General features: G+C 30.8%; 4 protein-coding genes and 1 long non-coding RNA gene across 5 annotated transcripts; 3 read left to right on the forward strand and 2 right to left on the reverse strand.

Annotated features, from left to right (window-relative positions):
- Window positions 1–406: 406 nt before the first annotated feature.
- LOC125054228 lies at window positions 407–1,490 on the forward strand. The gene is made up of 3 exons (XR_007117682.1): window positions 407–447; window positions 577–735; window positions 1,037–1,490. It is a non-coding gene; the product is annotated as an uncharacterized LOC125054228 (long non-coding RNA).
- Window positions 1,491–3,702: 2,212 nt separating this feature from the next.
- On the forward strand, window positions 3,703–5,133 carry LOC125054224 (probable 18S rRNA (guanine-N(7))-methyltransferase). The gene is made up of 6 exons (XM_047655990.1): window positions 3,703–3,858; window positions 3,932–3,969; window positions 4,048–4,226; window positions 4,311–4,504; window positions 4,585–4,774; window positions 4,851–5,133. Exons 1-6 carry the CDS (start codon window positions 3,820–3,822, stop codon window positions 5,039–5,041), a joined length of 831 nt encoding a protein of 276 aa, XP_047511946.1. The 5' UTR covers window positions 3,703–3,819; the 3' UTR covers window positions 5,042–5,133.
- Window positions 5,032–5,817, reverse strand: LOC125054226 (ATP synthase subunit C lysine N-methyltransferase). Its single transcript, XM_047655993.1, has one exon. The coding sequence runs from the start codon at window positions 5,682–5,684 to the stop codon at window positions 5,091–5,093; it is 594 nt and encodes a 197-aa protein (XP_047511949.1). The 5' UTR covers window positions 5,685–5,817; the 3' UTR covers window positions 5,032–5,090.
- Window positions 5,818–6,265: 448 nt separating this feature from the next.
- Window positions 6,266–12,825, forward strand: LOC125054217 (ATP-dependent RNA helicase Ddx1). Its single transcript, XM_047655978.1, has 13 exons — window positions 6,266–6,794; window positions 6,881–6,998; window positions 7,197–7,363; window positions 7,711–7,845; window positions 8,287–8,476; window positions 8,597–8,784; window positions 9,277–9,401; window positions 9,572–9,709; window positions 10,245–10,459; window positions 10,956–11,071; window positions 11,483–11,590; window positions 11,926–12,060; window positions 12,635–12,825. The coding sequence occupies exons 1-13, from the start codon at window positions 6,345–6,347 to the stop codon at window positions 12,737–12,739; spliced, it is 2,190 nt and encodes a 729-aa protein (XP_047511934.1). The 5' UTR covers window positions 6,266–6,344; the 3' UTR covers window positions 12,740–12,825.
- Window positions 12,826–13,167: 342 nt separating this feature from the next.
- LOC125054222 (histone-lysine N-methyltransferase PR-Set7) lies at window positions 13,168–18,702 on the reverse strand. Its single transcript, XM_047655988.1, has 6 exons — window positions 18,359–18,702; window positions 18,017–18,119; window positions 17,502–17,937; window positions 16,807–16,997; window positions 16,141–16,353; window positions 13,168–15,735 (listed from the first exon to the last, which is right to left on the reverse strand). The coding sequence occupies exons 1-5, from the start codon at window positions 18,366–18,368 to the stop codon at window positions 16,146–16,148; spliced, it is 948 nt and encodes a 315-aa protein (XP_047511944.1). The 5' UTR covers window positions 18,369–18,702; the 3' UTR covers window positions 13,168–15,735; window positions 16,141–16,145.
- Window positions 18,703–20,084: the final 1,382 nt, after the last annotated feature.

A 20,084-nucleotide genomic window follows, 5' to 3' on the forward strand; every position in this document is an offset into this window, starting at 1 on the left:
TGTCGACAGTCGGTAGCCTAGGCCTTATAGGCGTGAGTCGGGATACAATAAGCGACGCCATGACAGTGCTACGAAAAGACACACATTAACGCTAACGCTATTCGGTAGCCAACGGCCAATTAATGTTTCGGCAGTGTAGAAAAAACGGTGTTTTTCCGCCATGTTTTAGCGTGATCTCAAAAGCTGCTGTTTGCAATAATTCAGTACAACTATTGCCATCTTTAATGGCTACCGTTTTAAAAACATGGTCATATTTTGGACGTTTTAACGAAATGATTTTAATTTGTTATCTGTCTTTTTTTAACGTTCTCGTGTAATTATAATAATTTAAACTAGAGTTAATATTTTTAAGTTAAGAGTTTTAGTTTTTCTATGAATCAATGCGAGGATAACATAATATACACGTATAAATATGAAAATATCAAGAAAATCAGCAAATTAGTAGAGGTAAATTCTGTTTATATTGGATATCTTTTATTGATATTTATATTGCATGTAAGTTCATGAAATTGTTCTTTAATTTGTAGATACAAATCACAAAGTAAAATGATTGTACATTTTATTTGTATATTTCAGATGAGAAAGCAGTCACTAATGAACCTAATTAGAAGTTGTAAATATATTTTATTGTAATTATAATAGAAGCTAATGATATAATATTGATTTAAATTAATCAATTAAAGTGGATTCATGAACTTTGGATATATAAAATCTAGTGAGCAATACTAAGTAATGGTAAGCAGATATTTTCTTTAATTATTTACTAAGTTAATATACGAGAGAAGTTATTATAATATTGTTAATGAATGAGAAGTTTGAATTCAAGTCCCTTGGGAGTTACTGACATTGTTTGGTTATTAAAAACTTTAATTGACAATAAGCAGCAGTGACAAATTAAGTATATTTTTAAGTTTAAAATTAAGTAAAGAGTTTTAATACTAAAGTTACCTATTGAACAAACCTTGGACCGATCTTACAGTTTAGTTTGTCAGTTTTCTATTGGATAAAAGTACTAACTAAAATATTTTCTTTTCAGAAAAAGAGAAGCTATGGAGTATGAAATAATGGTTGGTTACGTAACATTACCTCAAGAACAGGAAACAGTAACTGAAACTATGTTCTTCCACATTTAATCTTAATAAGTTCAGCAGTTTGAATGTTAATGAGATATTATTATAAACAAACTGCATTTGTAGATTTTGGAAAGAATTATATCTTTACAATAACTATTATTATTTACAATTGTTGTGTTAAGGAAACAATCACTATTATTTTAATCGCCCAAGATGTATTCATAGATTCATTCATCTAACGTTAGGTTTTATGAATTGAACAATTTTTATTTAGGTAGTAATGCATTGAATTTGGTGCACCTGTGTGTGTTCAGTAGTAATGTCTGTATTGTTTAATAAGTTGTTTATTTTTCTATGTAGACTGCATTATGTTAAGGAAGATATTTGGTGCCTTATTTTAATAAAAAATAACCATAACTGAAACATTTTTATTTTGCTACCTGTTTGTTTAATATTCCTAACTATTAGTAGGTACGGGTCATTCATATATGCATTATCTGTATATTCTTGTAAAATAAACTAATATTGTTAACCACTTTAATGGTTTTTCCTACTAAAGACATAGGTAAATTACCAAAAATAAAACTGACAAATACATAACATACAATGTTTATTCATTTCTTACTTAAACAGAATGTGCATTTACATATAAACTAGTAGCAAATCACTGATATAACCAAAAGTTAATTGACATAAATATTAACTTTAAATCAGAATCAAACTTAAATTTATATCTAAGATGTTGGAGCATCAATATGGAAACAAAGGTTGATTAAGGGTTATAATTTCATACCAGACTAAGTTTCTATTTTATAATTTTGATTAATCCCTCTTTTCATTTCATTGAGTACTTGCTGCTTTTCAATTCTCACTTTCTAAAAGTATAAATTTATTATAAACAATCAACCTTTATGACTCTAACTTAAACTGAAATTGTTTGATGGACATAAACAGAGATAATTCCAACTAGTAGTAAATCACTAATAAAATCTACACTTATATAAAAATCTGCTTTCAAATTGACATTAAAAATGTTCAAGCACAAACACCAAACCTAATTAAAGCTTAAATTAAACTCTAATATCAGTGTTCACACTAGTCTACGTTTTTTTTCTATTGTTTTTTAATTCCTTGGACTTTATCAACTTCTAATCAATCTTATTTTCACTCTTTATTTATCAATCCACAGTACTATTTCTATTGTTTCTTCTAAGCGGTAACAAAATATGTTGCTTCTTCATTTTGCAGATTAGTTGTGAGGTCAAATCCTAAAAATATCAAAGAATGAGTACTACTAATTATTATAAGTATATCGCGATTATGCAATTTCAAAATATTGTATTTATTTGTAGCCTTAAATTTCTGAGAAAACATGAAACATTGGTATTTAATTTAAACATGCAATTAAAATTCATATATTCACTTTGCACCTTCCGTAAATTCCACTTAAATTGAAAATTGGTCCGACCTTTCTGACATTCTAATGTCCCTTTTGCAGCTTCCAATTGCAAATTTACAATAATATTGTTAAGTTTTAACTTTTATTTGTTTATAAAAGTGACATTAGGAATACATTTAATCCAGAGACAATATGACGGAATAAGGTGCTACGAACAGCAGCTCGCATCTACGGTGTCGACTTTGCGGTAATGTATCGACATGCCTCTTGGCTACGAACGAAGCGTTTTCGACAGTACAATTACGCAAAAGCGGTAGTGTATGTAGAATACTTTTCGACACCAATATGGCTAGACCCCCTGATCCTTGAAATTAGAATAATTTGTTAAATAATAAAACCCAATATTAAACCTACTCTATGGAAACAGCTGATAACTGACAAATCACACATTATATTTGTCAGTGCTAAATTTCAACACAACACTAACAACATAAACTCTGCTAAAGGCTGATTTACACGTATTAAGTTGCCAAGTCTTAACTAAATTTTAACTAAATTTCAAGTGACTTAATTTTAAGTAACCGTTTACACGTAAAAATACTAAATAATTAGTTAAACTCATTTTTTCGCTCAAGATGGACGATCACAGAACAAAATATTATAGGATTTTCTCTTCCTGATTGGGGATTTACTGTATTGTATGCTCCAATACATGATTGTGAAGGTTCTGGGGACTCAACGTAATACGTATTTGAAGAAGGCGAAGGAGTAAAACTGCTACTATTATTCATTGGGGAAGGGGTTCTACTACTGTTCATTAATTGTTGTATACGCATATCGGACAAATAGTTTTGGATATGTTTTTGAGCTTCCAGCGCCGAAAGCAAAAGCAAAGCTTTGCAATGACTCCGCCAGCTTATGCTTTTCACTTAAATTTAACTAAATTTTGCCTGTCCAAACGTGTCAAGTGATTAGCCACGCCCACCAACTTAACCGAAAAATAGACAAAGTTCTATTCTACCTTGTTAAGTTGCAACTAAATTTTAACTTGCAACTTCTTACTAAATTCACTGTTTACACGGGTTAAGTTACTTAAAATTAAGTTAATATTTAGTAAATTTTTAGTCAACTTAATACGTGTAAATCGGCCATAATGCACAAACCGTGCCAGAGCCATAAAGGAAAAAAAAACATAAACTCTATCTTTAAAACGTGACAGCTGACAATTTATACAAGAAACTCTAGGCAAAATCCAAAACAAAACGTGTTTTAAGGTTAGACTTATGATGTTTTTTTAAAAAAACATATTTTGAGTTAAAGTTAAAATTCCTTTTTTTAATTATAAATATGTCACGAAGGCCGGAACATCAAGCTCCTCCTGAACTGGTAAAAATGTTGATTAGTTTAATCTATAAATTTCTAATAAAGTTATTAATCATAAATACGTACGTACTTTCAGTTTTACAATGAAGAGGAAGCTCGAAAATATACTCAAAAGTAAGCGCGTAGTTTTTTGAATTATAATAATAAATTATATTAATTAATGTCTATAAATCATAGATTATTTTTGTTAAGTTCTAGAATAATAGACATTCAAGCACAAATGACTGAACGGTGTATAGAACTATTGCTACTACCAGAAGATACTCCTTGTTTGCTTCTGGATATTGGTTGTGGATCAGGATTATCAGGTACAGTTCTTGAACAAAATGGTCATATGTGGATTGGTATGGATATTTCTCAAGCAATGTTGGGTGAGTCTTCAATTTCAATATGAGAAAAAAAATATTAAAAAGCTATGCAAGCTTTAGCTATTATTATCAACTTGTATTTTCCAGATGTTGCAATAGAAAGAGAAATTGAAGGAGATGTAGTATTATCAGATATGGGTGAAGGTGTACCATTTAGGCCAGGCAGTTTTGATGGGGCAGTCTCAGTATCAGCTCTTCAGTGGTTATTTAATGCTGACAAAAAGTCTCATCACCCTGTTAAGAGATTATATACATTTTTTAGTACATTATATGCTGCCTTGGTAAGTATTTATATATTTATTAAATAAGGTGCCTTATATTATTTGGTTCCATTATCACCATTTAACCTTGCATTTTGCAGTCAAGATCTGCTAGAGCAGTATTCCAGTTCTATCCAGAAAATGAGAGCCAACTAAATCTTTTGACATCACAAGCAATGAAAGCTGGTTTTTATGGAGGTGTTGTGGTGGACTTCCCAAATTCAGCTAAAGCTAAAAAATTCTTCTTAGTCCTTATGACTGGTGGAGCAGCTCCATTGCCAAAAGCTTTAGGTATTATTATTTATATATATGTACTTATTAGTAATTATTTACTAGAGCTTCAAATTTACATACTATTTTTTATTAGGTACTGAAGAAGAAGATAATAGTCTAGAAATAAAATATGCCAGAAGAGAAGCTTCTAAGAAGTTGCGGGGTAAACCTTTAAAGAATACAAAGGCATGGTTACTAGAAAAAAAAGAAAGGAGAAGAAAACAAGGCAAAGAAACAAAACCGGATACTAAATACACAGGAAGAAAAAGAAGTGGTCGATTTTAAATGTATATATATTATCTAGTTTCTAAGAATTCATTAAAATGGATATATTTTATCTTTTTATAATATATTTCCACACAGTATCAACACCATGACCGATTGTTTCTATAGGCACCATGTTTGGTAAAGGAAATCTGCATGCAACAATAACAGTTCCATTATTCACTTCCTGCGTGACCTTTTTTTCAAATTCTTGCATCATTTGTTCTACTCCAAATATCACTATATTATTATAAGGTTTTAATTCAAAACTCCAAAGATTTTTCTTAAAAAATCTTGTATTGTGATACTGACGGTTAAAGAGTGCCGCTATACGGGAGTAACACACTAACACTGTATTTAGCTCCACTCCATGTGCTTTGAATCCCAATTTTGCAGCTGTGAAAACAATTCGGCCATCACCCGACCCAACATCTAATAAATTCCCTGTGCGACCCTTTAATGCCCTTGTGACTCCTAGCAATTGTTCTGTAGTTGCAGGCACATATGGAAGGCATACTTTTCTGAAGGCTGGCGAAACAAATGGTATACAAATAACACTAACACCAACTGCTAGACCACCAGTGGCGTATATAAGTGTTTTACCTAAAGTTGAAAGCCGATTACTTCGTTTCGTGTCATTTTGCTCCAATACACCTAATTCCATGATTGATTTACATATAATTTCATTAAGAAATCAGAGTCCCGCATACAAAACTAGTTTCTAATTTCTTTATAGGTTACGTTCATATTTATGTATAATAACGCTAATAAGTAATAACTAAGAATAATCTGATGATAAGATCGCTCATAAGTCATGTTGACAATACATATATGAATGTAAGTTTTTTTTTTATGGCCTGGTAACGAGACCTTTAAGCCAAACAATATAGGTAATAGGAAACAATAAAGATAATAGCATAAATTGAAATCAACTTCCTTATTTATAAAAAATCTAGAAAATTTTAAACCTACCTAAACCTTACTTACCTTACCTTTGTAAAATTTAAATTTGGTACTTAATATAAAAATATATCTCATTGAAATCTTTATTCGTTAAACCAACGTATGTTTACACAGTTGGGAAGCGATTTTGAGTAATGCCTTCTGTGGATAATATACGTTATGCGTTTTCTGTACTATTAGTATATATTTATCTCTACTTGGCCTAAAGGTCTAGATACCAGGCCATAAACTCAAAAAAAATTTTTTTACCTCTACTAAACCTGTATAGTGTATGTAGTCTGTGTATTAGATAGAAACGTCAATCGACCGGTGCAGCGGGGCGAGATTTTTCCACCTACGATCTCATATAATTCCTTTTAAAATGACTGCATTTGAAGAATTTGGAGTCCTTCCCGAACTAGGGAAAGCAATAGATGAAATGGAGTGGACGCTACCTACAGATGTCCAAGCCGAAGCTATCCCTCTTATTCTTGGTGGAGGAGATGTGTTGATGGCTGCAGAGACTGGCAGTGGAAAAACTGGTGCCTTTTGCTTACCTATAATACAAATTGTATGGGAAACTCTTAAAGATATACAAGAAGGAAAATCAAGTAAAATTATTACACAAACCTCGACAGAATGGACCATGTCGTTCTTTGACCGAACAGAGGCATTAGCCGTCACACCTGATGGTTTACGGTGCCAGTCTCGTGATCAATCAGGTTGGCATGGCTGTAGAGCAACTAAAGGTGTACACACAAAGGGTTTATACTACTACGAAGCTATTGTTACTGATGAAGGCCTATGCAGAGTTGGTTGGTCTACACAAGCGGTACGTTTTCTTTACTGTAGCTCTCAAAAAGTTCTAGCAGAACAATATTTTCTTTTTTAATATTAATATTGTATTTCATCTACCAGGCAAGACTAGATTTAGGTACTGATAGACTAGGCTTTGGATTTGGTGGTACAGGGAAGAAGTCAAATGCAAAACAGTTTGATGATTATGGCAGTGCTTTTGGGAAAAATGATGTAATAGGTATGTCTCAAATATCTGTGTTTTATAAAAAATTATATTAAATATCTTTATATTTTTTGGAACATATAAAGTTTTTATATTTAAACTAAAAATAAGCCTCTGTTTTTGTAATAAAAAAGATCAGACTTATAATTCTTGTCCTTTAATATTTTGTTTTTGTTAGTTATGTATATATGATATAAATATAATTAATTACAGGTTGTATGTTAAATTTAAACAATGGCGAAATTAGATATACAAAGAATGGTGAGGATCTAGGTGTTGCTTTTAAATTAGATCAGTCCCGAAGGGCAGACTGCTATTTTCCTGCTGTTGTTTTAAAAAATGCTGAAATGACCTTTAATTTTGGTGCAACACCATTTAAGGTGAGCCTTATTTTATAATAGAAGCAGTGTAATTAAAAATTATGCTAAGTCAGATGCTTTATATAAAAAAAATATGTTAAAGAAAATTATAAGATAGTTTTGTAAAAATTACCAGTCATACATTGTAAGTCTGTTCTTGAATAACACCATAATTGTTAGAAGCTCATTAATTATCCAATTTTCTGATTTGCTCAACTTGGGATTACAAAAACTAAATATTGAAGTCACACTTTATTGTTATTGAGAGAAATAGATGAATCATGTCTTGATTATGGTTCTTCTTTTAAAAACAAATTTCTCTATTGATTCCTAAAGTTGTTAATGTTTTGTTAAAATTATTTTCATAGCAACCGCTTCCTAAAGACTATACTCCTATTAGTCAAGCACCTAAGGAATTTGTCAAAGTGAATGTTGTCTCAGCTGGGGCTGCAACAGGCTCGAGTAAACCAGTTAATAACGCACCACAAGCTATTATTATTGAGGTAATTAATCAGTCTTTTAGTGTTTGCATTTCTAGAGGGGACATGTGTATTAATATAAAAGAAAAACCAGCACTATAAACTTTGCTCTTGCCCTCAGATTTCTGTATCTGTTGTGTAAGGATTTTTCTTCAAAGAAACATAGGTGATTAGCCGTCTATGCCTCACATATGCACTAATTTTTTGGGTCTGGTGCACAGACATGGTTTGAACCTACAAACTTAGGCATGAGAGTCTCACACTCAAGCCACCACAGGCCAACACTGCTGGCTTCATGTAATATAAGTTCCCAGGTTGATAAATGTAGATAGGTATTGGAAGTTAGTTAAATTCATCGAAATGAAATAAAAAGGTGTCAAATATTTTCTTTTTATTTAAATGATTTCTTTTTTTAGATTAAATGATTTTTGAGTTTTGAATTTAATACTAAATCAAATTTTTCAGCCTTCAAGAGAATTAGCAGAACAAACCTGTTCCCAAATAACGTTATTTAAAAAGCATTTAGACAATCCAAAAGTTAGAGAATTGCTAGTTGTGGGAGGAATAAATGTTAAAGATCAAATAAATGAATTAAATTCTGGTGTTGATATTGTAGTTGGAACTCCAGGTCGGTTAGAAGATCTTATACAAGGAGGTAAGACAATATTTATGATAGTTCAGAAAATAAATCTGGAATAATAAAATAAGTATTATTTGTTTGTATGTTACTGTTAAGTTTTAATAAAGTATATTGATATTTTTTATTATTATTCAGGTTATTTAGCCCTAACACACTGCCGTTTTTTCGTATTGGATGAGGCTGATGGTCTACTGAAAGCAGGGTGTGGCGAGCTTATTGAAAGGCTACATAGGCAAATACCGAAAATTACTTCAGATGGACGACGATTACAGATGGTTGTTTGTTCAGCGACTCTACACGCCTTTGAAGTCAAGAAAATGGCGGTAAGTACATATATCAAAAATATTAGAACGCTGTATTAACTGTTTTTTTTTTTTGTAAGCTATTGGTTTCATCAAAACTCAGACAAAAGCAACTCTGTCACTAGCATTTTGCCTTAAATCAATAAACATAGTTGCAAAGCAAATTAATATTTCAATGCAAATAGGTTTGTTTATGTTTCACAGGAACCTAGATTTATATAACATAAGATTAAAGTTTTGTGGAATTAATTGGCCAATGTCAGATATAAGATATGTAGAAGTTAATTATTAAGCTAACTGACCTTAACTATCCTACAAAACGCAAAAGTTACATCCCGAGATAGATACCCTGTAATCATCTAATTCAAGTCAAGACCATTACAGGGTCAGCTATTAAGTGACCTTATATATGCAGACACTGCAGTATATATGTATTATGTGTTTACCTTACAATATTTTATATAGTTTAAACAATAAATGTTAAAAAGGACTCTTCTATGGATGATGTTACAGGAAAAATTAATGCACTTCCCAACCTGGGTGGACTTGAAAGGCGAAGATGCAGTGCCAGAAACCGTTCATCATGTTGTGGTCAATGTTGATCCACAGAAAGATCTCTTCTGGCAGACTGCAAGGAAGTTAGTAGTGTTAAAAATTTCTGCCCTTTATTTTCTAATTTAGATATACTATAATTAAATAGGCTATTAAAGAGTGATAGAATATATATATATAATAAAATAAAAATAAAATTTTCCATCATCAGCATAAAGGGTTTTAAAAAATTACTTAAAAGATTTCTTGATTGCAGGCAAATCCAAACGGATGGTGTCCATTCTAAGGATAATATAAGAAGCGGTAACACAACCCCTGAAACATTGTCTGAAGCTGTCAAAGTACTGAAAGGAGAATACTGCGTTCGTGCGATTAGGGAACATAAAATGGACAGGTATGTTATGTCGTCTTTTGTTTTATTATTACTAGAAATATTTTCTAAGACTAATACAGGAAATGAAAAAAAAATGGCAAAAGCTTTTTGATGGATAATTTTAAACACGAGAATATGCATTTATTTAACATTTCATTAGTTTCTCATGCAGCTCCTACCTGAGCTCAAGTAGTATCACTAATTCATATAAATGTAGTGATGGTATAAGCTCCTGTAATTTTACGGAAAACCTAATGACCTATTTATTTAAACAAATAATAAATATCTATAAGAGACTGTACCGCTAAGTGTATCCTTAATACAATACATTTTTGAGTAACACTCGCTGTCATACTCAGCGCTAACCCTCTCTCAAAGAGACAAATAATTTATAACGGCATAATAATAAGTAACTAAGTTTAGATTTTGTATATAAGGAAGGTATTTATCAAATTATAATAATACTAAACATTTTAAAAATCACTTAATATGTTTAACCTGTTTGCAACTGCTTTGTTTATATCTATAAAAATGAAATTTAATTTTTTTCCCGCAGAGCTTTACTATTTTGTCGTACGAAACTCGATTGTGATAATTTGGAGCGGTTTCTTAAATCTTTCGGGAGCGAGTTTTCGTGTGTCTGTCTGCATGGAGATCGTAAACCTGCCGAACGAAAAGCTAATTTGGAAAAATTTAAACAGTCCCAAGTGAAGTTTCTTATCTGTACCGATGTTGCCGCTAGAGGCATAGATATATCAGGGTTGCCATTCAGTAAGTATACTTATTAGGTTGTATTGAATTGTACAGAAAGTCTCAGTCATGTCAGTCCTGTACAGTTTTTATTACGATACTGATTACTGAGTCACTCGCAAAATATATTTCTCTTTAGATACATTCTTTTGACTGGTTTATTCCAGTCTGTGCACATAAACCACAGATTATTCAGAACAAATGAAGTGCTTAGTTAATTTTTGTCAAACACTTGAGTTATAGTTAAAGACCTTGAAAATTTAGTTTATAGAATCTTGACTTTTATTTTAGCTAACTGTCTCAAACCTTTAGAAAAATCAATTTTTAATGCAATTTTATTTTTAACTTATTACAATACGCACAATAGTTACTCTTTTCCTTCAGGTTTTTGACTAAAGTCAAGTAACTCACCATGAGTTACTAGTATGTATTAAAAACATTAATAAACAAAACTTGACCATTGAGTTAGTAATAAATGTTATAATTATGTAATCAAACTCTAATTACGCTTTTTAAGTGATCAACGTGACTCTACCGGACGAGAAATCGAACTATGTGCATCGCATTGGCCGAGTGGGTCGAGCGGAGAGAATGGGATTGGCCATTAGTCTTGTCTCTACCGTGCCTGAGAAGGTACAAAACTTGTTTGTTGTGATTAAGCTCGAAAAAAAAAAATATCTTGATATTTTCTTAAGTCCACACCGATTTGACAAAATTTATACATTTTTGTTAGTGAAATTATTTTTATTTTTATTTCATATATCTAATATATAAAATTCTCGTGTCGCGGTGTTTGTAGTTAAACTCCTCCGAAACGGCTTGACCGATTCACATGAAATTTTGTGTGCATATTGGGTATGTCTGAGAATCGGACAACATCTATTTTTCATCCTCCTAAATGTTAAGGGTAGTCCACCCCTAAATTATTTTTTAATTAAATATATAATGGGATTAATTATTATAATTTTTGGATTTTTTTATGATACAGCATTAAAAATACATACAACCCCTCTACGATCAACCCCTATTTTGTATTTATTTTAGGTATGGTATCACGGGGAGTGGTGTTCTTCTCGCGGCCGTAACTGTTTTAACACAAACCTCATTGATGACAGGCCCAAGGGATGCTGCATGTGGTATAATGAACCTCAGGTACACTTGTTTTGAATATTATTTAAAATGTATACATTTTAAATCATTCCCCTAGATTAAATAAAAATACTTTATAAATAATATAAATTGAAAACGTAACACTTTATAAATAAATAAATGTGAATAAACATATACAAATAACTTCTATGAAGAATGGTTTTTATTTGTGTCAAAAACTGTTTACTTTTACTGTATGATCTCTTATAACTCTTCCCGAACAATGTGACCTTAAAAACGAAACACAAAATATATGGTCAATTATATCGACCAATCTCGATTTATGTTTAAGTAATTACTATGTTAGGATACTTCTATAGATTATTATTTTCTTATAGTACTTAGCGGATATAGAAGATCACTTAAATATAACAATCCAACAAGTAGAGCCCGACATGAAAGTGCCTAGTAATGAGTTTGATGGCAAAGTTGTCTATGGACAGAAACGTACTCAAGTTGGCTCCGGTTATCAGGTAGGTTCTTTGAAATATATGTATAAGATTTGTATTATTTTCTTACTGCGTCTTATTTTTTTAAGATACCAGTTTTTAATGTGTTATATCTCTAAATCTTTTTAAACTGAAATTTATATACGTATATTATATTAGACAATATTAAAGTAAAAAGAAGAATTATTCTGATTAGCCCAATTTAAATTTTTACTTAAAAAAATATGGAATTGAATATGCTTCGATTTTTTATAAATATATTTTGTGAATCCAAACTACAATGTAAACTTTATAAATCTGTACATTACGCATTTTCTGGCATTATTATAGAGTTGTCAAGAAACAAGTTACATTGTAATACAACCAATCAAAGTCCAGTAATTTCGAAGTCATAAAAGAGTTTGAAGTTGAAATGGATTTTCAACTTAATATTTTAAAATTCACTTACGATAACGCACATACAATTCGATCATTGTAATCTTGTAAAATTGATAGGTATTTTTAGGAAATAAAAATATCGTGCAATGGTGGTTTCATCGCTTTTACGATCTCTTTCACAACTTTAACAATTTTTTGAAAAGCCAAATATGTCTTTCAGGACCACGTGAGCCAAATGGAACCTGTAGTAAGGAGCTTGAAGGAACTCGAATCGCAAGCGCAAATCTATTATTTAAAATCTCATCATAATGTTGTTGTAGCCTGAACCCGATTATCAATTTAATATGCATTATAGGCAGACTGATGTTATTAACTTATACTTATTAAAATAAATTTAAAAATTGTAAACAATTTGTACTATTTTCTGGTTTCGTTTTGACTTGCTGTCTAATTGACAAATATAGTATATCATAATATAACATAGTTTTGTGACATAATTGGTAAATTTTCTGGTCAACCTACCAAAAAAAAAATAAACAAAATGTACTGATACCGATGTGTTGATCGATGACGTCATGAGGGGGGGGGGGGGGCCTCAGTCAAGATGCCTTAACAGTAGTGTATGTAGAAAGTCAAAAATAAATTTGTATCTTTTCGACGCGAACTGTCATTTCCGTTGGTCTAACAGAGATTTGTTTTAAAATAAAAGTTTACTTAGTCTGTACGTAACCCAGTTAGATTAAAAAATCTCCATAAATATGTATTCGTTTATTTCACTCAATTTTCTACTGATTAATTATACAATAATTAGGGCAGTGCATCAGCCCACATATATTAAGTCTTACAAAATCGCTATTCATAAAAATAGCCCTTCACATTGAATATTCACTATTCACAGTATTTAATTTTACACACATAAAACATAAATAGCCTTAACTAAAATTTCATTCTTATAAAAATATGTCATTTGTATATTTGGTGTACCTGAGTAGGACATCTATTATCGTGCAATTGGTTTAACTCAAAAGGGTATCGAAGTACTAAAAAATTCTGGAAAAAATATTTTTTTGCCTTTGAGTAATTTTTGTACATAATCTGTATGTGATAAATATCTCCTGTTACATATGGAGTTCCATATCACGCAGTCTTCGAAATATCGTCTTCCTATAATGTGCGCCTACAATACACAATAAGCGAACTAAATCTACATCTATTGTAACGTTCTACTTAATTTCATAAAATGCAATTAATTTTAAAATATATTACTCTTATACATAGCCTATTTGAGAAAACATCAGAATACTTATAATTTATGATGTTAGATAATTTAAGCATTTATATTAATTAATTTACCAACGATTTAGGAACTAAATTGTAGTGCAAAAAAACATAAAAATTACGAGGGACGCCAAACGTTAAAAGAAATTTTAGTAGGGGAGAAATAGAATTTAACAAGAATGAAAATAAATAATAAGTAAAAAGCAAAAAAAAATTTCAACGTCTGGCAAACTTCACTCTCGTACAACTTGGTGTAATAACCACTATTTATACAACTATAACATTATATAATGATTTTTAATGGGTAAATTTTAAATGAACAAAATACTTTGGAAACACATGTGAAGGGCTAGTCGAACTTCCACTATTTAGTCTGTGGACGGCTACATATTCTATAGAACACTATGGGATTTGGGAACATTATCGCCAAAAAGTATAGTTTATACATAAAGGTATATCACAAACGCTTTTAAAAATAATTTTTGATAATTTGTCTGTTAAGCCATTTATTATTTGTTACTTTACAAGTTCTTCTTACAAAAAAAATATAATTTCTTGGTAATAAGTAATACAACTGTTGTTGTGAATTATGTACTATACATATTAAAAATAAATTATTGGAAGTTTCTAAAGAAATTCTTTTATATATTGATTTTAACATTTACCAAGCATACTCTATTACATTTTGTTTCCTATAAACTGGTGGATTTTACATAATCATGTTTATATATGCAGATTTTAATCCCAAAAATGTCAGTTTATGCGATGACCTAGGTTTTACCTCAAATAAAATTAATAACTATTCTTATTTATAGATACTTATTCGAGTTGCTGTTTGAACTTAATTTGAGAATTGAGTATATTGTAATTTTAATGATAGCTACAATAACAAACGAAAAATCTTCAGAACATGCTGCAGGGGCAGTACTATCTTCATGCGGTGTTTTACAATGTCTCACATTCTTTACAGCGTTTTCAGTCAGAAATTTAAATGTATATTTTGAACAACTCCTCTAGTTATTGGCATCCCTTAACATTAGCTAAGGCAGTCCATACATAATTCGAGTCTCTTAGAATGACAATTATGTTTCTCTTATAACCTGTATTCTTAAAAGAATCAAAATCCAATCTTGTTCTAAATGTTCTGTATAACCAACAGATGTTAAAACCATATTATAACTGAACCTTAACTTTATATTAACTAATCTATTTCACTACCTAAAATATGTTTTTTTTTTACACTTCAAACAATGTAAACAAGCAATTTAGTTTAGATAGAGGGACTTAGAATACAGGTCTACTTTTAAATTGAACCACTTCCTTTTATGAAACTGATAATATTACTTGTACAGTACTAATAGAGATCTTAGTAGCAGTGGATATACTATTATAACTTGTCTAAAATATTATTAGCCTAGACTATCTTTGTCACTTTAAGTAGATATTCATAACAAATACCACAAATACTGATGTCATTGGAAATACTTATAAAAGTTTGTCCGATCTTTATATTAAATTTAACTAGTATTATTGGGACACGCCCCTTGGAAAAATTTAATAAAACAGAAATATGATTTTTATAATTCAGGACTTTACTGTCTTAATATTATTATTTAGGATTTAAATATCTGAATATAATGTCCCGATGTTGAAGTCAATTTTTTGCAGAACTTTTAATAGAACAGTTGAAAAGAAAACGGATGTTAAACGAAGAACTTAGCCAAACCAATTAAAAAGCATAATTGTACCTCATCATACTGGTTTTGACTATTTAATGATGATGATAATAAAGTCAATTATTTATGTAGCAACTTGTATTTTTTTTGGAGTTTAAAAATTTCAGATATTTCAAACAGTGATAGTGGCATAAGGCTGTACACTGTACAGTGTACATGAACCACCCTATCCGAGTATCAAAATTATTCTAGGCCACTTGTCCCACTACATTATATCAAACCTTATATAATTGTAACAAACAAACTTAACAGCTAAATTTAATAATAAATTATCCTTAGCAGTTCATTTGAGACTCCTGAAGTCAATCTGAAAATAAATTATAATAAGCCTTAAAATTAAGTTCTTTTAAAATATAATAATGATATTCGAGTTATTCTCAAGAAAATATGTTATCTCAATATTCTTAACTTCTGTTAATTCAGGAGTACTTTATGAAGTAGAAAAAACAATTCCTATGGTATCTACCATAAGACTTAGTGAAATCGGTGGTATGCACACGAATCGTGTTCACCAACCGGAACAAATAGAACAGACTGTTACGAAGGAAATAAAACCCAAGACCGCGTTATACATACGACTGAATACGAGTAATAGTATACAACAATCTTCTACAAATTCACTAGCTATTCCCATATATATATCCTGTCATTATGCTTCAAATAATGTTTCCCAAAAATCATGTATTTATTTTTAAAAAGATATAGTACTTACACAGGTCAAAGCGCAAGCCATGGGTGGTGACGCAGCGATTCTTTGGAACGATCGCCGTAGTCATAAGTCAGTTCTTCTCCAGGGGAGATGTCTTGAGCGGCCAACAACACGAGCCGAGGACCATCGACCCATACAGCTTTGGTTGATAGATTGCCGTTACGAGAATGGTTCACTAGACGACCGAGACGCCCAGACTCACGAGTTGCGTCAATACTGAAAGAGAATGTTAGAAGATAATGTCGTTTTGTATAACAGTTCGGAAAAAACGTGTTGAAACGTGTGCTAGTTCGTTACCTTTTGCTATATCATTTTGCAAGGGTGCAATGTATTATAAATCGTATTCGTAATAATAATAAGGATGATCTCGGTATTCAGTATACTTGTATAGAATTTAAAAAATCTATATTTTGGTCACCTACTACTTATATCTTGATAATGGGTTCTAATTCCAATTTGTAAGTTTTAACACTGTTTAAAACTATACATAACACAGGTATTACACCAATATTCTTGATTTAATAACCCTTAACATTTACATAAACTACTCTTACTTATTCCTTATATCGAAATGTAATATTAGAATGTTGTAAGCCATAGTTAATACATAGATAAAAAAATTATAATTATAGCATCAAACCTTTAATAAAAAAACAAAAAAATGCATACCAATACTGTTGATCTTGCAGTCTAAAATAATACATGTAGCAGCCAGCATTTGGATCCTGAGCATACATGTATTCACGTTCCCTGGCTTCAGCAACACCAACAAGTTCACCTACATATTCCACTACATACTGGCCTCGGTGAAAAGGCTTGGTTGCAATCACACCACGGCCTTTACCATCAAAGTAGGCAATCTGTTATCAAAACATAATTTGCTTGTTGCATATAACCTTGCAAAACAGGTTTTATTTTAGGAGTAGGATTAAGATATACCTAATTTCAAAAGAATGTAAATAAATTATATTTTCTTTAAAATACATGAAAAAATCCTACATAACACTCACTAATAATTTTATCTATTTAAAAATATAGGTAATTGATTTTATATTCATCACTTCCATAAGGGTTACATGTAACAATACAAAAACAACAACATAATAAATGCAAAAAAAACTAGTTCCAGTTGACCGTATCCAATGGTCAGTGCACCTATAAATAAGGGTTATATTTGAAATAACGTCTAACATTGACCAGTATTTAAAAGACATGAATATATTGACAGGATCAGGGAGAAAACACAAAAATTAAAGTAATGGAAATATGAAATGTGTTTTTTAGTAGTATTCCTACTACTCAAAAAGCTAGTAAACAGTCTAATGTCATATAATGTTCTCTCTAGAAATTAATTCTAGTATTACCTTTAATCCATCTTCTTTTTGTTCTCTTATAGCCCTCTCTAAGTCTCTCATCTTTTCAGCCATTACACATTTTGAAGTCTTTCTTACACTCCGCCGCACTGGGAAGTACTCAGTTAGCTTATGATTACTGATAACAGACTTAGCTTCTGTTGCTTTTGGTTTTTCATCTATTTCTGTCTTAAATTTTTCAATTGGTGGAGAGGGAACATGTTCTATTTTAGGACTTTTGATCTCCTCTTTGAAATATTCTGTTAGTTTATGACTTTCCGCCAATCGGGCAGCTGCACGGGCTGCTCTGGACCTCACTATATTTCCGTTAGTCATGTTACTTATGCCATTACTTGTTTTTAAAGGTTTTGATTTAATTTCTTTCTTAATTGGTGGTTCAGAGGTTTGTTCTTCGTTTTCAGTCTTCGTAGGTGTTGCCGCCACAATTCTGCAGCCAACATAATTTTTTTTATTACAAAATATAGTAAAATACCAAAAATTAAGATGATTTTGTCAACATACTGTACCTTCGTTTTCTGTAAGTTTTTTTAGGTTTGGGATTTTTTTCTTCACAGAGCTCAATACGATGTGGAGTTTTCACACCCTCTTGACCTGACATTGGGCTAGTTACTGAAAAATAATTTTTATACTGGACTATGTTTAATTAATGATAATATATGAAGATGCTATTCTCTTTTTCTTTAAAAACAAATATATTTGTTTTAGAGTAATGGTTATTTACAAAAAAAAAAATTAAAACATAACCCTACTTTATTTTATAGACCTATTTAAATAGGAACAAAGGATATTATAGCGTTTTAGAGTATGCTGTCTGTACCGTTCTATTTATATTCTTCGACCTTACTAACCTCGAACCATTTCCACCTTAGTTTAATAATCACTAATTCACTAACGCGGAAAAGCATCGAGAAGATGAATTTTACGACAAAAACAAACTGCTTCAAAACTCAGAGTCAGACTAATTACAACTGTTTTGTAATAGACCTTGTCAACTACCCTTTCATGTTTCAACAAAACGAGATTATTTAAATCATGTTCATAAATACTTATTAGAAACAAAACGAATTCTAGTTATACATAAATTAAATAATCGAGAATAACAAAATTTACTATGGTCTATCCAAACTCATCAAAATTATTAAAATCAAGACATTTTATCACCGCTTCCTTAAAGCTAGAGTCTAAACGTCAAATTTTTGTCTATGGTCACTCCACAGGTAGTGGAACGTAGATGAAAAGGCTAGCGCGCTTAACAATAGAGGAAATGTGAATGATTTATTATGAATTTTTAATAAACATAGTGCGTTTTCCAATTACAGAGCATAATACGACTCAGTGCCGCACAATGCCGCATAATGCTGAAGCTTAATTGGAATGTGAATTAAGTTTTCAAATGCATCAGCAGAGTGCGCTAAGTCAGTGTTGAAAAAAAAAATTCTGAATAGAGTTAGCAACCTCATTAATGTATAAATAATGTGGTTAACAATAATAATAGGTTGAAAACTTTTTACGCTTATTTTAATAATCAAATTATTTCATTAACATTTTTTTACTGAAATAAAAGAAAACCTTTAAAGAATATAAGGTTTTACAAGCTTAATTAACAGTAAAATATATAGTTTCATGTAAGAAGTTTACATCATTTACGTTTTGAGTAATTTTTTTCTAATTATTTCTAAAAAAATTATATACTTCAAAACCATTGCAATGTTTACAAAAGTATAATCCTGTAAAATAAATTTGTTTACAGATCCGAATTTTAAAATAAAATTGTATTCATATTTTAAATGTGGAATATAAAAAAGTAACTATTTATACCTTCATCCATACTTATATTTATTTTTTTTAGCAGTTTGAAATAACTTTAATTATTTTCAAAATCTACGACGAAACGAAAGTTTTACAAATTTTTCAACAATAAATAATATTTACTAACGAAAATTTCGATAAATGCCAACTTAATGAAAAACACTGGTCAATTTTCTTTCACTGTGTTGGTATTTATTGCGAGAAGCACGCGAGAGCATTAGTTTTGAGAGTGCTCAATTGTGCGAAGCGTTGCTGTAGTTGGAAACTTGGAACATTCAACGTTGAGCATTATGCTGCATAATGCGCTCTAGTGCTGTAATTGGAAAACGCACATAAATACAAAGTTTATTATAAAATTTATTTACTGTTTCTGCAATTTTAATTATCTGAAAAATATCAAATATTTCTTTGTTTTTTTTATAGAACGGCGCTAACGGACAGGAGATTAAGTGTTACCGCCGCCCATAGACTCGTAATGCCAGAGGGCACGCGAGTACGATGCCGGCCTTTTCTTGAAGACCCTAAGTCGAATTGGTTCGGAATTACTTCAGTGGGTAGCTGGTTACATAGCGGTAGAACGACGGGTGTCAAGGTGATACTGGTGGAATTTCGTATTCTGCCTCGACGTTCGATGATGAAACTCAGCTGTGGGTATTAATCCGAATAACTCCTCTGAACACTCTCGATGATAATGAAATAAATAAAAAATAAAATATGTTTATTATGGAACATAAGATACATGTATCACTTATTCCACGTCATTTA

Source organism: Pieris napi, chromosome 11 (assembly GCF_905475465.1).
Source record: "Pieris napi chromosome 11, ilPieNapi1.2, whole genome shotgun sequence".
NCBI classification, from domain to species: Eukaryota; Metazoa; Arthropoda; class Insecta; order Lepidoptera; family Pieridae; genus Pieris; species Pieris napi.